Source organism: Trichoderma gamsii (genome assembly GCF_001481775.2).
Source record: "Trichoderma gamsii strain T6085 chromosome Unknown Scaffold_12.2, whole genome shotgun sequence".
NCBI lineage: Eukaryota > Fungi > Ascomycota > Sordariomycetes > Hypocreales > Hypocreaceae > Trichoderma > Trichoderma gamsii.
The window spans coordinates 788929-807934 of record NW_020171349.1 but is presented as its reverse complement, the minus strand read 5'-3'; the positions used below and the strand labels follow the sequence as shown (position 1 = coordinate 807934).

The 19006-nt window shown below is 50.9% G+C and overlaps 5 protein-coding genes across 5 annotated transcripts; 3 read left to right on the top strand and 2 right to left on the bottom strand.

Moving 5' to 3' along the window:
- Positions 1–1973: 1973 nt before the first annotated feature.
- TGAM01_v204437 (mannosyl-oligosaccharide glucosidase) lies at positions 1974–4537 on the bottom strand (the record flags this gene model as incomplete). The annotated part of the gene is made up of 3 exons (XM_018809818.2): positions 1974–2219; positions 2286–4252; positions 4306–4537. 3 exons carry the CDS (start codon positions 4535–4537, stop codon positions 1974–1976), a joined length of 2445 nt encoding a protein of 814 aa, XP_018656957.2.
- Positions 4538–4669: 132 nt separating this feature from the next.
- Positions 4670–5803, top strand: TGAM01_v204436 (hypothetical protein; the record flags this gene model as incomplete). The annotated part of the gene is made up of 2 exons (XM_024549420.1): positions 4670–4691; positions 5388–5803. 2 exons carry the CDS (start codon positions 4670–4672, stop codon positions 5801–5803), a joined length of 438 nt encoding a protein of 145 aa, XP_024405884.1.
- A 638-nt stretch (positions 5804–6441) lies between these two features.
- TGAM01_v204435 (cytokinesis protein) lies at positions 6442–11857 on the bottom strand (the record flags this gene model as incomplete). The annotated part of the gene is made up of 2 exons (XM_018809820.1): positions 6442–8126; positions 8197–11857. 2 exons carry the CDS (start codon positions 11855–11857, stop codon positions 6442–6444), a joined length of 5346 nt encoding a protein of 1781 aa, XP_018656959.1.
- A 2333-nt stretch (positions 11858–14190) lies between these two features.
- TGAM01_v204434 (hypothetical protein) lies at positions 14191–14786 on the top strand (the record flags this gene model as incomplete). The annotated part of the gene is made up of 3 exons (XM_018809821.1): positions 14191–14217; positions 14327–14667; positions 14738–14786. The coding sequence occupies 3 exons, from the start codon at positions 14191–14193 to the stop codon at positions 14784–14786; spliced, it is 417 nt and encodes a 138-aa protein (XP_018656960.1).
- Positions 14787–17456: 2670 nt separating this feature from the next.
- Positions 17457–18680, top strand: TGAM01_v204433 (HUS1 checkpoint protein; the record flags this gene model as incomplete). The annotated part of the gene is made up of 4 exons (XM_018809822.1): positions 17457–17499; positions 17558–17663; positions 17719–18604; positions 18654–18680. 4 exons carry the CDS (start codon positions 17457–17459, stop codon positions 18678–18680), a joined length of 1062 nt encoding a protein of 353 aa, XP_018656961.1.
- Between the last annotated feature and the right edge of the window lie 326 nt (positions 18681–19006).

Sequence of the window (19006 nt, the reverse complement as noted above, 5' to 3'; positions counted from 1 at the left end):
GTAGACATGGGTGCAACACCATGGCCCAAGCTTACTATTACATGTAGTATCTATATCTATCTCTCCACTTATACCCGTTCGGGTTCCCCGTACTGGATGCTGCAAGGGAAGAGCGTGGAAGAGGAACACGTCAAACGATCAACGCCTACTAAATGGATGAAAAGGTGAATGCATCGGATAAGGTTGGGCATGAGACATGCCAGCAAATTGAAAACGAGGCTGTGCTACCGGGAGGCTCTTTTGTGTCTCCCATGAATTGATGGCCTTGTTCTACGGTATCCGATTCTCACGACAAGGGTCGTATGCGGCGGCTAAGACAAGGGAAATAGAAAGCTCAGCCCCCAATATTGCATGCCAAATGATTTTGAATTCAGCCAATAGCGGTCATAGTAAAAGAGCCTCGTTCCCCACGCCCTCACCGAAGACACTGGCTCGAAATTCTTGACGAAACAAACCGCAACTATCTGCCATTAGTTTTGATCTCAAAGTCTTTACTGTTATGACTAATTACTAATGCTGCTGAAAGGTCACATCTGGGTTTAGAATCCTTTTAACTGACAAGGCAACTTCAGATATCCCTTGTAACTTGCTTACATGAGCCCTAGTCCCTCAGCTGCTTCCGAAAATACACGCGATCATAACCATCTTCACTCCTTCTCCCTGTTTCTATATACCCAAACTTTGGATACAAGCTGATATTCTCGTGCATCTTCGCATTAGTATACAACTCCAGCGAGTCGATACCCTTTTCTCTCGCCACGCCCTCTGCAAAATCCATCAACGTACGGCCGTATCCTCTTCCCTGAGCTGCAGGCCCAACAACAACATTGCTGATCTTGACCGCACCACCTGCATCGTCTATAGCAAGTGTAATAGCGCCAACAATTTCGGAGCCTTTGTCGTCCGAAATGGTTTCCAGAACGAAGATATCTTGATTCTTTGGTAACTCGTTATAATTTAGGAGCATAGGCGCAGGGGGCTTTCCCATACGCTCTATGTATTTCGAGTAGCTGGCATTGACGATGGTCCGCAGAACGGACAAATCTTCCACTGTGGCCTTTCTGATGCTGAGACCTCGATTTATCTCGTCTTGAGAGAGAATAGCCATGGCGACAAAGTGTTGATGCTGATTGAGGCGCTCAATGTATGGCGCTAAAGAGTTAAAAGGAAGAGGCTCAACTGACACAAAGCAGCTAAGTTAAATACAACCTCAACCCAATCTAGTGAGTCAGTAGCCTCCGCTAGTCGGAAGACAGGATCATACCCCTTGCTCTCTGTGCCTGAATGACATTTTATTAACCAAAATAAATGCAAACAGGAGATTTCGCATCGACTTTTGGCCTTCTATGAGCGACGAGATGTCGTTCGCATCCAGTTGGCAGAAAAAGGATGCAGGGCATATATCACATACCGCTAAGGATGCGAACTGCGTATGATGGTGGCGCACAGCTTTCGGCAATCTCATTTAATAACGGGCTATATTTATATTACATTGCCATCGACGTCGACGTGCATCGCCAATTAGGCGTGCAGAGTAGCTAAACCCGAAGATCAATGGTGGCTGCCACGTCTGACCATGTACATCTACGCGAGAGCCCAACGAGCCCGATGATCTCATATTACATCCCCCAGGATTACGAATAGATTTTTTCACTCGCATAGAAGCTTCTTTTCAGGGGTGAGAGCCACGTCCAGGATTATGCGAGGTCCGGTTTTCTTCTCCAATGGCTTGTCTATACCGATTTTTCTTTTGAGATGGCGATGCCAATTCGTCTATCCTCTAAGGCATCAACCAAAACTGGCGTCAATCAAACTCACTTTAGACCTCTTTCCGGGGCTGAGGAGTCACGCTCAGGTCTAAGATGATGCGAGGTCCAATTTTTTTATCCAATGCCATTTCTGCAACAATTTCTCATCAAGATGGCATTCAATTCTTATTCGTCTATCATCTAAGCGGTCAACCAGACTCGCCTTCACAGCTCATCTCTAATGTGCACAGCCTCGTCCAGCGCCTCCATCGCCATAATCTTCACCACCAAGCTCGTCCAGCCGGTGAAATGCTGCGTGCGCTGACCAGCACCCGTCTCAGGATTGTACTGCTCCCACGCGAAGCCCGTCTCCTCCCAGCTCTTGTAGACCGTATCAACCAGATTCGTGCGCAGCTTGTTATACAAGCCCCTGGCTTGACGCTGGAAAGGTCCCTCTTGGGTGCCGATTTTCTGCAAACAAAATAGTTAGTTGATGCATCCAAGAAAAGTATGCAGCATGCAATATGCAGCACTCACATATAATTGCGTCAATGCCATGTAGTTGATAGGCATCCACACCGGGCTGCGCCAGTAATTCTCTTCTGTTCCATACAGAGGATCTTGCTTGCTCAGACTACGCAGTCCATGAGGACTAAACAAGTGGTTCTCATCACCAACCAGATCAAGGATCTTGCCCAGCTTGGCATCATCCGGCTGCATCAAGCCGACCAAGAACGGGAACAGCGAGATGTAACCCTTGTGGCAGACGAGAGCGTGCTCCTCAAACTCATCAATGCTTGCATCGCAGTAGCATCCTTCCTTCTCAGACCAGTGAAGGTCATCAAGGTTGCGCTCGATAGCAAAAAGATTCTTCTTTAGTTCTTCAATTTCATCAGCCATGTTTAGCGCATCTGCAATGTTGATAAGTGATTTGGTCATGAATCCAACCCAAGACATGAGGTCAACATGGAGCTCGCCAGGATGAGGTGGCTGCGGCCGGGGGTAATCATCCAAGCCGCTAGTAAGACAATGAGTCTCAGTCCGGCCCCTCCATCTGTAGGCCTCCTTGGAAGAAAATGCTTCGCGATCATACGCCTTGACTTGGCCCCTCTGTGTCTTGCGGAACCAATCGTACTGTCGTCGGAGAAGTGGATAAATCTTTTGGAGGAAATCTCCGCCAAGTTCCAGGTTATCCAGGTGAGCATTGTACAGGGTGTGTCCCTGAGATAGCTTCTCTTTCTCGGCGGGTGCGCTGCCGTTGGCGCTTCGTAAACGTTCCATGAAATCCTCAATGATCAAGAACAAAGTCGGTGGGTTGGCGTAGTGGGGGTATTGGACTTGGAATTCCGGTGGCACCTTGCTTCTTGCCTCTGGGCCAAGAATCTGCTCACGAGGAATCCATCCATCGCTGTCCATAGTGTTATACCAGCTTTTGACAATCTCAAGGGTCAAGTCGATATCCCAATCAGCAATCGGGATGAGGTGGAATCCCTCGTCCCAAAAGAATCCTCGGGGAAAGAATGGTCGCGATGGAACACTTGTGAATAGCTCATACGGGCCTTCTAGCTGCTGAGCCTTACGAGCGCGAGCTTCAGCTGTATCCTCCCAGAAGCCTTCGTTCTCTTCTTCATACTCATCCGCATAAGACCGATCGATCAACTGGTGACCGTGAAAGTATCCAATGCCTCCAATCAAATTGGAGAACATGCTCTTGCCAAACTTCTGGTACTTTTCAGCCGTATAAGGCGCCTTCAAATCAAAGACACTTGAGAATCGCTCCCCGAAAGACTCTGAAGCCACTTTGATCTCTCGAGTGATGTCTTTGCTGGTCATCTCCTTACCCGCAGAGGCTGACGAGAAGATGATATCGAATTCGAATCCTCCCTCAAAGACCTTTTGAACGACATGAGCATTGCCGCCGCCCGCCTGAGACTTCATTCGATAGATCTGCCACGGCGGAGGGAAATTCTCCTCGTCATAGTCCTGTTGCATATCTTTAATGGTATCTTGCATGAATTGGAACACTGCTGGTTTGGCCTGCCACAAATCACCAGCTGCAAGGCTGACACTTCGAACCACGGTTGTGTCACCACGTCGAGTAGCGCTTATTTCATGATCAGAAGTTGGGTGGTTGCCAGTTCCCTTGGTGATGACGACGTTGTAGTCTCCGAGGGAATGAGAGCTTCCCTTGAAAGTGACATCGCCCTCAAATCCGATTCCGCCGTTATCATCGCCCTGGGCGATAAGATCGCCCAGTTCTTCTTGAGCAACGTAGTAGTGCACCAGATATTTGCTGTCAGGGGGTGCATCATCTCGAACAGTTGCTTTTATCCGGGCGCCCCAACTGCCACCATGGCTGCCTCCAGGCACCTTAATGAAAGAAATGGTGACATCGAGGCCGTTTCCTTCATCGTGTATAGTTTGAACACCACCAGTCCGTGCATCAAACTCGTCCCAGCCATATCCATGAATGTCTTGGCCTTGCTCGCATGTATATCGGAATACTACACCATGTATATTAGCAAGGAAGCTCATCAAAGCAGCCGTCGTCACGTACATTGCTGGATATCCATGTACCCCTCAGCCCTCCCCCACATCAAACCAGTCCATAGACCCTGAGGCAGCCTCGGCCTCACTCCAAAATAGAGGTTTGGCTTGTACGGGCCCCAGAGCAGACTCTGGTTGTTCAGACGGCCAATTTCGTTGATCAGGATGGATTCATCGCCAATAGCGGAGGCACCAGCGACCAGCGCCGCCGCTGAGGCCAACAATTGGGCGAATCTCGCCATGATTGATTCCCAGAGCTCAGCTCTATGTAAAGAGATTCCTTACCAGAAGTTCCTCTTCATGAAAAAAGTAAAAAATAAATAAATTCCAATGGTATGAAAGAGCTGTCTTCCTCATTAAAGACAGCCGCCCTGATGAGTGAACACGGTGGCGCTGGTCCTTAGTGGGCGAATGCAAGGCTGATGAGCTACAGCGGATAAAAGCTCCAAATGGCCAATCAAAGAGCACTGATAAGCCACCCCAGCCACACCCTCAGCCTCTTACCCCTGTAATTCTATTGTCTTCAGCCTGGCCAAAAGATTCTAAACTTTTAGCAGCGACGCTACCCGACGTCATATCCCAATTGCTACCAACCCAAGAAATCCCTTCACAGCTTTTACTCTTCTTTTCAAGAAAACATCAAGTGACATTCACACAATGAACGACTCACGTCGATCCAGGCGGCCCGACAGCCGTCAAATGTGGGATGAATCAGATCGTCGCGACAGAAACCCCGGTCGAGACCGAGACCGTGATCGCGAGCGCGGCTGGGACAATCGAGACCGAGGAAAAGGCCGTGACCGTGACCGAGGACGAGACCGTCGAACCTACAGATCACGATCGCGAGACCGACGCGACAACCAGAATGATCGCTCCGCATCACCGGACAATCACCGACGAGACCGCGGGGGGGAAAGAAACCGAGGCGGCAGAGATCAACGCAGAGGCCGAGACGGCGATAGACGAGAGAGCCCTCGCCACTACGATGATAGAGATGATCGCGATGCCTATAACAGAGACAGAAGATGTAAGAAGCCCAAAATGAAGATGCACTATCCGCTTCAATCCTTGCTAACCAAAACAAAAACACAGCAAACTATCGCGACGACCGCCGCCGCTCAGCCTCTCCGCCCTCCCACCCATCCGCCCTCCCCACCCGTCCTCATCCCGAAACCATCTCTCGAAAGCCCCAATCCGACGCCACAAGAAGCCCTTCACCTCGCCGCGACCGCGATCGCGACTCAAACCGGAAAAACGCACCTCCTTCGCCTAGCAAGATGGACCAGGACGAATACGACGAAGACATTGAGGTCGAGGGCCAAGGCGATGACGACGACGGCCTCGCCTCCATGCAGGCCCTGATGGGCTTCGGCGGCTTCGGCACGACAAAGGGGAAAAAAGTGGCGGGCAATAATGCCGGCGGCGTGCGAAAGGAGAAGAAGTCCGAATATCGGCAGTATATGAACAGACAGGGAGGTTTTAACAGACCACTGAGTCCATCGCGGTGAGAGAGAGAGGGGGCTTGCTGAATGAAGATTCGGGCGTTTCTTCCTGTTTTGTTTTATCGCTGTTTCACTTGTTGTTTTCTAGGGTAACGATATCCATCATGGCATAGCACTTTGAGTTCTATCACTTTTACATGCTTGACACCTTCTTGATATGAAATGGAGCAATGGGATATATAGTTAAGTGCAAAAAAAAAAAAAATGTTAGGCTCTCGCTACAAGAGAAATAAATCTTAATTATACAACTAAATAACAACGGATGCGATAGAAACATTAATGTAAATTACCACACCTCGATACTTATTGACCATCCGCGCTTTAACACACATCTAAATGTATTGTATACCACGCAGACAGCGCAGCACATCCCACCGTTGATCAATTCCATTAAAGCTTTAATCATGACATGGAAAAAAAAAAGCACCAAAGGGCGAGCGAGGAAAGAAGAATAAAGAAACGAGTGATTAATACTTCCTCGTCTCGCCTCTCGCGGTCGTTGTGATTGTAGACATTAAGTATATATGCATCATACTTGCTGACATGACAGGACGTGTGTATACATATATGCTAATCCATGGATTATCATGTTCATGGGGTATTCTTTTTTCTTCTTTCTTTAAACAAATACACAAAGTAATGCTTTAGTCCTGCATCTTCTCGGCGTCCTCCGGCTTGCTCGCTTCGCCAACAGCCTCCTCATTCTTGAATTCCTCCGTCTGCACTTCCTCCGTCTTCGCCTCTGTCGGCGACATTATAGTCTCCTCCTCTTGTCCTGGTGTGCCTGGTGTTGGTGGTGCCTCTTCTGCTATTGATAATATAGAAGCTTCGTCCTTTGGTCCGTCTACTGTGCTTGAGGCCCTCTCTCTTCGCCTCCGCCTTGCTCGTCGTTCCTCTTCGGCCGTCTGTCTCCTGGCCTTTCTCATCGTCTCTCTTCTCTCAATGTCCGCCTCATCGTTTCCATCGCCCTCACGCATGCCCTGCAATAATGCCGCAGCTCGGTCAGCTACATCATCCTCCTCATGGCCATCTCGCGATGGAGGAGGAAGAGATGATGAAGCTTGTGCATCTCCTTCTTCAGTAATGGCCGGCTCAGAAATGGTGAGATTTGCTTCGACCGCTGAGTCTTCGTTGAGATCCTGAATATGCTGACCGGAGGCTACGCGAACCTGGTGGCGGTCCTTCAAACGGGCACGGCGGCGACGGTCTCTCTGATCCCGTACCTGTGGTGCGGCTGCTCGAAGTCTCTCAAGAAGAGAGTCCATAGCACCAGTGCTTGACGGTGATATAGGCCCATTGTCCAAAACACTTGCGGCTTTGCTCGCCGCCTGCTTGCGCTTCATAGAAGCCTCGTTGCGCTTTCTCTGCTCCTCCAGCTGAACGTTCTTGTCGCGAGACTTCTTCCATTCGATGACAAACGTAGCCAGCTTAGTGAAGAAATCCCTTCGGGCGTTTTCGTCTGCTGGGTCTTCTCCGTAGAACAGCATGATATCCTTGTAAGTCTTCATCATCTCTTCCAAGTAGACTTGCATCTGTTCTGCCTTTCTTCTGGCTTCCTTCATCACCCTCTGGACAACTTGGCCTACACGATCCTGGGGGTGGAATTTCTTCGGATCGCTCAAGTTACCATTGTCCAATGACATCTGAACATTCTTCACATTATCGATATACTTCTTGGCGTCGGTCTGAAGTTGTTCAATGTTGATCTTTTGCGCCGTTGTAACGGCCGTAATATCGTCTGCAAACCCTTCCCATTCCGGATACTGGTTTCGCACGATACGCTCCACAAGATCGGCCAGCGTCGATTCATTCTTGTCATCTTTGACCATGCCCAGTCTGGCGAGCGAGCTAAGCTTGAAACCGCGAGCCTGCTTGTTGGCATCGTTCATGTAGTTTCCGATATCCAAAATGAGACCAAGGACATTCATAAGGGCGACGGAATCTCTCAATGACTCAGAGACAGTCACAACGTCCTGCATCTTGGAAATGATTTCATCGTAATCGACTTCGAAACTCTGCGTAAGTGCTAGCGCCCTCATTCTGCTCTTCCAGTAATGGTGTAGCTCGAATGCCGTGTACAAGTATAGCTGATCCTGTCTTGTGAGCTCCTCAGGATCCATTTCTCGGGTTTGGTTCGTTGCATCTGGCCCGGTCAAATCTTTGCTATACGGAGCCATCTGTTTGGCAACGTTGTCGTTGATGTTGCACATATCATCCTTTGATAAGAAATCCATGATACCCTGGTTTGTGATAATGATGTCGTCACAGTGGATAATCATCTGTACAATCTTGTCAACAGAGGATTGAGAATGTTTGGCAAAGGCGATTTCTGTTTCACTCTCGTTAGCTTCAGTCCACAGATATAGAGAAATTCATTGATTCAAAGACCATCAACGTACCAAATGCCTTCCGCAAGTCGGATGATATGAGCTGTTTCTTGTCATCCTTCTTACCACCACCACCACCAATCTTCTTGATCTCCTTGGCAACGAAAAGCTTCTCGACTTCGTCCAAAATACCTCTCCGACTAAGTTCGTTGTACTTCTCTTCTCGCTCTTCGACGGAGGGGGTGTGAGCTGCCCAGTGACTGGTCTCAGGGGTATCGACCTTCTCCCAGTGAAGGGCCTTAAGTTTCTTCTTAGGCCGCATCACCGGTAAGCCCACAGAAGGCGCGGCAGTGAAGGCGGGTTGCTGAGGTAAGTAGTGACCAGAAATGGCACCAGGCATCCCGGGAGGCGGCGGCGGAGGCGGCGGCATGCCCTTGGCACCGGGCATTGGGGGCGGTGGAGGAGGTGGTGGCATCCCTCCCATACCAGGCATAGGCGGCGGAGGAGGTGGAGGCGCGGGGAATGAGCCCGGCATCGGTGGGGGAGGAGGTGGAGGCGGCGGAGGTGGGACGCCGGGCAGTTGACCGGGCATAGGGGGAGGTGGCGGAGGCGGAGGCGGAGGGGGTCCGGTGATTTCGACTTTGGGGGCCTCGCCTTCTGCCGGGGTGATGGGAGAAGACGATTCCATGCTCGGGTGAGATGGACCGGTGGTGGTGCCGTCGTCGGCTTCGGAGTCGCTGCCGTCGTATCGCTTGATCTTGGAACCAATCTCGCCCGTGACTTGAGCAAACTGAGCCTGCTGCTTCGAATCGACTACTGGACGCCTCATCTCGATCAGTCTGGGGCGCTCGATAACGACGCCCTCCTCGTCAAGATCAACGTCATCTTCCCCGATAGCACTCTCACGCTTGGCCGGCCTTCGAGAAGCCCTCGGCTGGCGATGAATAGTTCCGAGTACACTGTTTGTGAAATCTCTGGGCGGAGTACCGCCTCCAGGAGGCGTACCCGGCTCCTCATCGCCATCCATGGCTTCTCTGAGAGCACGAAGGCGATCAGATGGGCCGTCAGAATCTCCCCAGATTCTACCTTCCAGCTTATACTGGGTCTTTTGGCGCTCAAGCTGCTTCTGTAGACGCTCCATAAGGCGTTCACGGTCGAGAATGCCCTGCATTTGTGCTGTGTTATCCTTGCCAGGCTTGGCACCGATGCTAGTCTTAGCAGCATTGGATGCCGCGATATCTTGGGCGTCTCGCAGCATGAGGTACAATTCTCTCGTCTCAAGCTCGTAACGCTGTGCCTCCTTGGCTCGAACACTTTGAATGTTATTCAATTCCACTTTGAGGCCATCAGCTTGGCGTCTCTGAGCTTCGATAAACCGAGTCTGCTCGTCCAGCTGCTTTTGTAACTTGGCCACGAGCCCATCCGCTCCGAGCTCCAACTTTGCCCTCATCTCATCTCGTTCCGCCATGGCGGCTTCAGCGATCTGGCGAGATTCCAATGCTTCATCGAGAGCCTGTCGAGCTTCTGAATCCGTGTGCAGCTTGTCCAGCAGACTCTGAACTGTAAAGTTGAGACTCTGCTTGAGGTCCATATTTGGCAGGCGGCGATCCATGGCCACATAGCTAAGCATCGAATCGACAAGCTGAAACATTCGCAGCCGTTCCTCGCCATCGCTGGCGCGGATGAGCAGAAGATGCTGCAGCGCAGATACAAAGTAGTCATGTGTCTTGGTTCCATGCAGCCGTTGCTGGATGGTGTCGGCAATTTGTATAGGGTCAGTCAAATCCTTGAGATCCCCCTCGACATTATCCTTCATGCTGGTGTTCTCCCTCTCGAGCATATCCTCATAATCAATGGCCTCGTTGGTACGGAACCGATCAATCTGCTTGTCCAACAGCTCGTATTGAAAACCCTCCATCTTGGTCAAGATTCTCTTGATGCCACAGGCGTGGAACTGAGCTCTGATGTGAACTCTCATCTGGAGATCCTTTTCAGGAGCATCAATAATCATATTGACCAGCATCAGAGTAGCGACCGCATATTCCATCAACAGGTTCTCCATTCCAATACCTCCGGTCCGAAGCTCATCGCTGGCACCCACGAGACTGCCCATCTTTCCACGTCCATCAACGGTTACCTCCACCAGTCGCATCCAAGAATCAAATCTTCCATTTTCGCCAGCCTGTGTCTTGACTTCATCCAAAGCCTGGATGACTTTCAGATGTCCCTCGCCATGGTTCCCCCACGTACAGAGGAAAGTCAAAATTTCGCTCACAAGCTTCCGCGTGGTGAGTCGAGAAGAAATCAGGCATGTGGCCAAGGCCAGCAAAACCTTTGACTGCATGAGGGCATCGTCGGCGCCGAATTTGTTGTTCATTAAAGCCTTGAGACATTTTACGATGTCGTATTCGCGATCCAAATTCTTCTCTAACCGGGGGTCGACTGTCGAAGAAGTAGCCGGTCCTCCGTTGGTGTTCTTCCTATTGATCTTGAGCAACAGAGTGACCAGAGCCACTTGTCCCTGGCACTCGACAAATCGCTTCACCCAGCCAATCTGTTGTGTTCTCAGGTTGACTTCGAGGGACCCCATGCCCTTCGCATCCAGCTTGTCCTCCATGACCCTCCTGACATACCATTCCGGAGTGCCCTCTTCATCGGAGTAAGTCGTTACGTCGGGCGTAGCATACTGATTGGCTCTGGCGGTTTGCTTCCGTTTCTGTTCTCCTTGCCATTCTGTTAGACGATCTTGGTGCAGTAATGTCCACTTCTTCTCCGCGGGGTAGGCCGTCATCTGTCTCCTAGCCTGCTCAGGGAGATTGTGCCATCCTCGCTTCTGCATAAGCTGCATGAACATCTGCTCGACTACGTAGTTGTCATCGGGTTTGGGGAAGTAGAAGCCGTCGTGGGACGCGGGTCCGTAAGCGCTCATTTTTGATAACCTGTGAGACGTGTGCGTCTCACGAGGAGAGTGAGGCGTGAAATGTGAGCTTCCGGGCGGCGACGGCGCAAGCGTGGTGTGCGAAGAGCGGGCTGAAGCCGGGTTAAGGTAGCCGCCGCCGCCACCGTGCGGGTTGTTGAAGCTCTCTCCGGAGGATCGGGCATAGAAAGGGTTCTGGTAGGAGTCGTACCGGACAGGATACGAGCCATTGGTGGTGGAGCTGGACGTGCTGCCACGAGCCGGAACAGCTCCTCCAGGCCCGGGTCCCGGCCCCCATTGCTGGTATTGTGCCTGCTTGCCCGTGGAGGCCATGGTGATGTTGTTGACTGACATGTTGGACGATGTGCCCGGCCGCGCAGGGGTGTGGGGGTGGGAGTTCTGGCTGGCCATTGTTGACGGGTCGATGGACGGGTACTGATGGAAGTCGAATCCGCTGACATTGAGCTGGTGCGGCACAGGCTCGCGGCGCTGCGGCGGCCCTTGGTCGGGCCTGGGGAGGAACTCGAGGGAGACTGGCGATCGAGAGCCCGGCGGGCCGTCGTAGGGGATGGACGTGATCACACCCGCCATCTGGTTGATGCCAGCATCAGGAGAACCGGGCTGGTCGACCGAAATCGACGACGACTCCCGCTTGTGGCGCGAGGAGCGCGAAGAAATTATGGACGCCGTTTCGAATTGTTCTGACGAGCTCTTGGGATCGATGTCGGTGTAGCGCTTGTCGGCGCGGTGCTTGCCTCGAGAGAAGAGAGATCTGCCGCCGGAAGACTGTCTGGACTTATCGGCAGCGGACGACATGATAATTGATCGTGGAGAGAAGTGGGTAGGCGAAACACGTAACGGCAGCGGAGTGCGAGCCCTGGACCGCTCGCATGATGGAGGCCTAATTTGCCGGCGAAAGAGGGACAGACAGGGCTGGGCCTGCAGTGGGGGGAGGGGGGATCTAGAGGATTATTGGATGGCCTCGGGTTTGGAGTTTCTTTTTGGTATTAGCCTTCTGTTTCGTCTTTTCTGGCGCTGCTGTGGCCCTTCTTTTTTGCGTCCTCTGATGCTTCCCTGGTCCTGGTCGGCGCTCGAAAGCTGGGCGATTGTGTTTGTGTTGAAGGCTGCGATGGCGTGAGGTTTGATGTTTTGGAGCAAGGCTGAGGTACTACAGAAGACGGGGCCGCTGAAGGGCCTGGGAAAGCTGGGCTGGTTAGCGATAGGGGGCGGGGGCGGCAGAATCAATCAATGATGAATGACTGGCGGCACGCACACACACCTCACCTGCGCCAGGGGAGTGGGGTTTTATGGGATAGTAGCAGCACAGATTATTATGGATTTTTCAGCTTCCTTCTGTCCCAACCTGTTGGGTAATGTGTTCTATCTATCTGCTCTTTGAATAGCAAAGCGAAAGAGAAAGGGCTAAAGAAACAGCGTAGACAGCAGGCGCTTCCGTGTGGACAGAAATACATGTGAAAAATACATTTGATGTCTGGTGAGACAAAGATAAAGGGTCCTCCCCTGACAACAAAGAGACTGCCACAAGACGAACGAAAGCAGGGGGTCTGCCGCTTTTAGGCTCGCCCAGTGGCGAAGCCAGGGAACAGCGACCGAGCCTGTCCTGTAGCTCAGGTCGTTTTTGGGTCACGACCACTAGACGTGCTAACAGCGCTAAGAGTGGCGCCGACGCTGAAGCAGAACATCGAAGCAGGCAAGGCCAGCGGTGATTGGGCGCTGGGCTGGCGCCGACTTCAGTTGACCGTGGCCCCTAAATCGTTGGCGCCGCAGCATCGACGGGCCTAATTGGGTCCTCGGTGCATGTGGATCGCTGAATATGGGCAATCGAGGGTGGGTTTGTCTATAATCGACGGCAGGCGGGAAATGAGGACCAGGGAGGTGGAGGAGAATTTATTAAGAAGTGGCTGCTGCCGCCAGGAAAATGATGACATGTGCGACATGGAAAAAAAAAAGAAGAGAAAGATTTCCTTTGATCTCGAAGGTGGCCTCTTTTTGTGTGTATTATCGAAGGCTTACCAATGACAGCAGCGAACCCTGAGCTATCCCTCATATGGGCGGCATTTCAAAGCCAACGAAATTCCTCAATACGAACCGAGGTGCTTCGTCTATAGACTTTCAGAGTCGCATCTGCTAGTATGGCGCATGAATTCTTGCTTGTGCTACTGTATCTGCTACCAGTACCACTAGCACATACGCCCAGACTCTCGCTGCATTACGTACAAAGTGCCTCAGTCTTGGCTGGATCGTCCGACGATTGTTGAGGCGCAGATCAGTATCAGTCTGTACATCGCAATGACTTGAGGCTCTGGAATAGGGACATCTGTAGCAATCTCCAACAGCCGAGCGACAATTAAAGAGCTGCCAGCCCATGGCAGAGAGACGTCGGGGGTCCCTCGTCTTATCAGTGGGGAAAAGCCGACTTGGTCCATGCCACGCATCTGGAATGCGCCCGTGGAAGCGTCCAATGTCCGATCCCGTGGACCTGCCGAGTGATGCCATAGTAAGCCCACGCGATCTCCCAGCAGCTGGATATTCGTCAAGTTTCAGGTGCCGTAAGAGTAAGGTAGTACCTTTGCCTGGCCTATGTACACGATATTCCGCACTTGCAGTAATATGACATTGGTGAAAGAGACTCTTAGTATCACTGCATGTACATCTGGTATATCACTGTATAGTCCAAGCAGCCGTTACAAGAATTGCTATCAACCACCAGCACAGAGTGATGCCATCGTGGTACTCATTGTCTCGACATGCTTCGTATACTTCAAGTAGTAAACCACATGTGCCTACAAATAGACTCTTCCCCAACAAGCCTAGCCCAGCGGTGTCCCAGCGGGCTCCCTTAGCGCCTCCGGGGTACGTAACTCATCCCGTTCCGGCTGGCTGGCGGCCTGTCGTCGCAATTGCGCTGCGCCTGGGCTTCAACTTTCAAAGAAACACCGTCACCAAAAACCGCAGACTCTCGCTTGTTTCTACTTGCGCGCTCGTTCCTTGGCTAGGGGGCCAGACCCTGACTGCCATGATCGCCATATCCCCTCGAACGAGCAGCACTCAGTAGATCAAGAAAACTACTCTTCCCAAAATACTAAACCCAGCGCTTCTTCTCTCTTGTTTTAAAAATAGCAGCCAAAATGGGTGACACACTAGTCGTCGTCAAGGTAAGCCTCATGTGCCCATTCTCTCCATCTGCCCGCTGAGACAACAAACCACACGTCGTCTAGTATCTACGGATCTACCGCCAGCAACAGAGCTAACCAAACGTCACAGACGCTCGTCATCCCCGCCGTCATCTCCCTCATCCTCTTCCTCATCCTCACCTTCGTCATCGTCCCGATATGGCGCCACTACCGCGTCCGCTACAGCCAGTACCTCCCCATCGACGCAATCTCCGAACACACAACCGGTTGGCGCTACCGCATCACCAACCGCCTCATCAGAATCGCCAGTGCTCCCCTCACATGGCGGAGGAATAGGGAGGTGGCCTCTGGCGCCGTTGACCTCGAGGAGGGAGAAGAGCTGGGAGAGATAGACGACGACATCCGGCAGGTGCTTGAGGCTATTGCGCGGTCGAGACAGGGAGCTGAGAGTACGAGACGGCTCAGCCGAGAGTAAGTCTTACCTTCATGGCTACAAGACGCTCAGATATGCCATGTTCCATGCCGGCTAACTTTATACAAGGCTAGAGGAAGGCTTTATCGACGACAGCGACTCTTCAGATTCGGACTAAAAAGAATGGTACGGGCAATAGACATAAGAAAGAAAAGTCAAACATACTATCCCTCAAAATCATCTCTGAACCACCCCCTCCAGGTTGTACAAGGCTTGAACTGCTCCAAAAGCGGGCTAGACCTCAATAACTCGTCAAAAACAATTCCATGCTGGCTGAGTCTGCAAAGACAGAGTACCTAGCCAACACTTGGATCTACCTCTGCATAATGATCACAGACCTCAACACCAAGGATGATTCATGAGCCAGTACGGTTTAGTTGGATAACATATCCCATTGTTTTAATTATAATAGACAAACATAGAGTCATATACATGGACAGGAAGATATAATACTCCCCAACGCTAACGCCCCTGAGTAGTCCTTGCTCTTGATATCTCTCAAACTCTTTGATTCTATAATACTGCTGAAACATCGCTGGGTGAAGCATCGCTAAAATCGTCTACGTACTGACTCAGGGTATAAGATATTTCAACGAAAAGGAGAGAATGGATGGATGACACGGCGAAGAGAAGAAGACCGCTCTGCACCCTCCCCCCCGGGAATCATATCATGCTTCATAATTGCTCAAGACCCCAAAAGTTCAAGATCCCGCAAAAAGATGCGCTGCAGTTCGTACTCCCATACAAAATGTGAAAAAAACGCACTCTCTCGCATGTCAATACACACTCTCTTCCCCCATTCATCGAGCCACCAAACTCTGTGTTCATGCTGGAAAACTTGCTCGGCTTCGGATATCGAATTTATTACCATCAATAACAGCTTGGCGCGGAAGGGGCGTGGGCGGAATGGGCGTGGGCGGAATTGAAGCGTATTAAGGATTTTGCGCTGCTTTTTTCTGTGAAGCAAGGAATCTGGTTCTCTCACCAAAGCTTTCTCAACGTATCGAAGCCACTTGAGATTGCGACTCAGTTTGCTGCCCCTTCCCTTTCTGCAGAACTCATAGGCTGATGGAATGGCAAAAGCTGAGGCATCGGTATGCAACGGATGTGGCGTAGAATCGTATGACGTGACAAGGTGGCCACAGCGGTGTCGGAGGCCGATACAGTCGTGAGGGCATCTTATATGAGCAAAGGGAAGCCACCCGGCAGCAAACATACAAAACCCATACTCAATCCATCGAAGGAGGCAGTCAACCCCGAAAGAATGCCCACAGGGGAGATAGACTTTGGGCTCTCCCTCATCCGAATATGGTTCTTTACAAAAATGGCAAGCATTGGGATCGCTCTCATATCTGCTCGTCAAGTCCAGCGGTGGAGTAGTGCCAAGTTGGCTCGCTAAAGGCTGAATTGTAGCCTGACTCATCGGACTGACGTTGCCGATATGTTCAGATGTTGGCTCCGACAATGTAACATTGCCAAGTTGGTTTGCCAAAGGCTGAACTGTATTCTGGTCACTCATCGGACTGACCTCAGGCGGACTCTGCATGTTATGAGAACCGAGAGACTCTGACATATTTAACCTCAACGGTGTACTGGGCATGGTAAACGGCTCTCCAGAAATTTCCATTAGGCTCAAGAAAGGCTGTTTCGGCAAAGGTTCGCTCAGAATCCCGGACGTAACCGCCAACTGCGTCTCGGCTGGTGCTAATGGACTCGGTGCTCTGATGGTCGGGGCTGAGTCCTGTGTGATTGTCTGGGTGACGCTGATTTGAAGATTCTCAGGCTGTAGTGGCTCTGAGTCACTGCCTTTGTTTGCTCGGGCCCACGGAGGTCTAAATACTCGTTTAAGCCGATCCTTGATCGGCTGCTTTGAACGTCCAGCCCCCATTGTTCTTCTCTTTCTTTGTTTTTGCAAAGTTGCCGCAGGATTGAATGATTAGGTGATGGCGCCCATAGCGAGACTGCTGATATAATGGATTGACGAGGTAAGATAGACGAGCAATACGACGTATGGTACTATATGTTGCCAGTAGCTGCCTGGTTATACAATGCTTTGGGTTTTTGGATGTGGAATGTTGAGTTCAGGTTGTCAGTTTAACGTGCTCCAAACTCATTGGAACTGCAGCTGCCTAGGTACATGTAGATAAGCATTGCGCCTTCATTGTTTAGGGCATACCTTGCTTGGAAGGCTCGACTTGGGACTCATATGGGCAGGCAGATGTCGATATTGACTATCACGGATCAGACTTTCTTTCTCAACACTACTTAGAATCTGCCTACCTTGGGTATACACGCTTGCCTAAAATGCCTATTCTTGTGATTCTATAGAATGTCTGCTCAATTCGAAAGCACCTGCCTTATCAAATGACTTCATGTTGGAATTCATCTCATGCAAACGTCAGCCTTCTTCTGTAGGTATGGGGTAGAAGCTCATGATACAGTGCGCTTCTCCACAGCCCAGTAGCGATATATACTACAATCGAATAAATCCTTCATATTGAATACTCACCTTTTTTTATTCGTTTTTGTAATTTAATATGCAAAGAATCCATCAATTTCAATCAAAGTCCTCTGCTTTTCGACTTCCCCATATCCTTCATCAGCGGATTTATCCCTACAGCGAAGCTCCAGTCATCAGTGCCAGACCCGCACCAACCATTTTAGCGGTCCCATGTACACGCGCCCTGTATTTCCATCCGCTAACTCCAAACCATATTACAACCTCACCCCAACTTTCCACCGTGAACTCAAACATTTCCATGAGCCACAGCAAAAATCATCGCCCAACATGAGGTTCCACAGCGATTTGAAAAACATTCGCACCTTTGCCAGTGAGTTCTACTTAGCATCATCATCTTTAACCAACTTTCAGCTAACCAGCCTTTCCAGAACTCACAGCCGCATTTTCCACTCTGGAGAAGCTGGTATGGCTACGCCTCAGCGATGAAACTGCACACTTCACAGTCGTCCCAGATGCAGGCTCGCAGATCTGGTCGTAAGCAAATCATCTCACTAATGAGTCAATTAGAGTGCTGATGCCTTGGAAAAAGAACACTGCCAATGGACTTCCTCTTCGAAAACTGCACCATCCAATCCGCCGAGCCCTCCAACACCATCAACCTAGAACTTTCTCTCCAGCCCCTCCACCGCGCCCTCAAATCCGCCCAGGGCAGCATCTCAGCATCTCTCCGCCTCACCAAGAAGAAAGGGGTGCCCGTCCTCTCCATGACAATCACCACCAGCACCAAATCATCCTCTTCGAAATTCGGAAACGCGCCGCCACCTGCTGCCGCGCCTCTAAAGCCCCCTTCTTCCTTCGACGACCCCTTTGGCGACGTCGACGAGGACGGTGGTGCTGATCAAACTCACCTCGAGACTTCTCTGCGCAGAGAGCACGAGAAGATCATTACCCAGGACATCCCCATCCGCGTGTTGCACCCCGACACCGTCGCCTCCACCATCCAGCCCTCGCTGCAGGAACCTGACGTCCACATCCAGCTCCCGCCCCTGCTCCAGCTGAAATCCATCTCGGACCGCTTCACCAAGCTCGCCCTCGCCTCTAGCGGCGGCGGTGGCTCCGCCAGCAGCAAATCCCCTCGGCTCGAGATCAGCGCCAACATGCACGGCGGCCTGCGCGTGCGTATTGCCACCGAGACGGCCGACATCTCGAGCGCCTGGACCGACCTCGACAATCCGCAACTGGATCCCGCCCAGCTCAGGGTCCCCATTGAGGAGCACCCTAGTACAAAGTTCCGCGATCGTGGACCCGACTCTTGGGCTTCAATTTATGTCGACGGGAAAGACTGGAGCAGAGTCCTCAGCGCCGGCAGGCTCGAGGGAAGAGTCATAGCATGTTTTTGCCATAACCAATCTCTAGTGTTGTATGTATACATACCACATTATGACGATGGGGCTGCAGATGATGCGGTCCTAACAGTAAGTTCAAAACCTGCAATCTTCTCATATAAGCTTACAAAGGGTATAGTATCATGTCCAAGCATATAGTGCATAGGCTGGAGTTCAAGTTGCAATTCGGCGTAAAAGCAAATCTTAAGGAGTTCCAATGGAATGGTGTATTGAAAAAGGGATCAATGTTTTTTTGTTTTGTTATTTCCATGAAAGATATCCAAAAATGCTAATATGTGTAATCATGCCATGTGTATCTGCATCAGTCATCCTCTCATACCTTCATTCAAGACCTTATTGTAATGAAAAAGTCACCCTTCCTCCAGCTAACAATACATCAAACAACGTCGTCCAATCATATAATACAAATACCACCGTCATCTGGTTACAGAAGAGAGCAAAATTGCTCCGCAAACCAAGTAAATATATAGA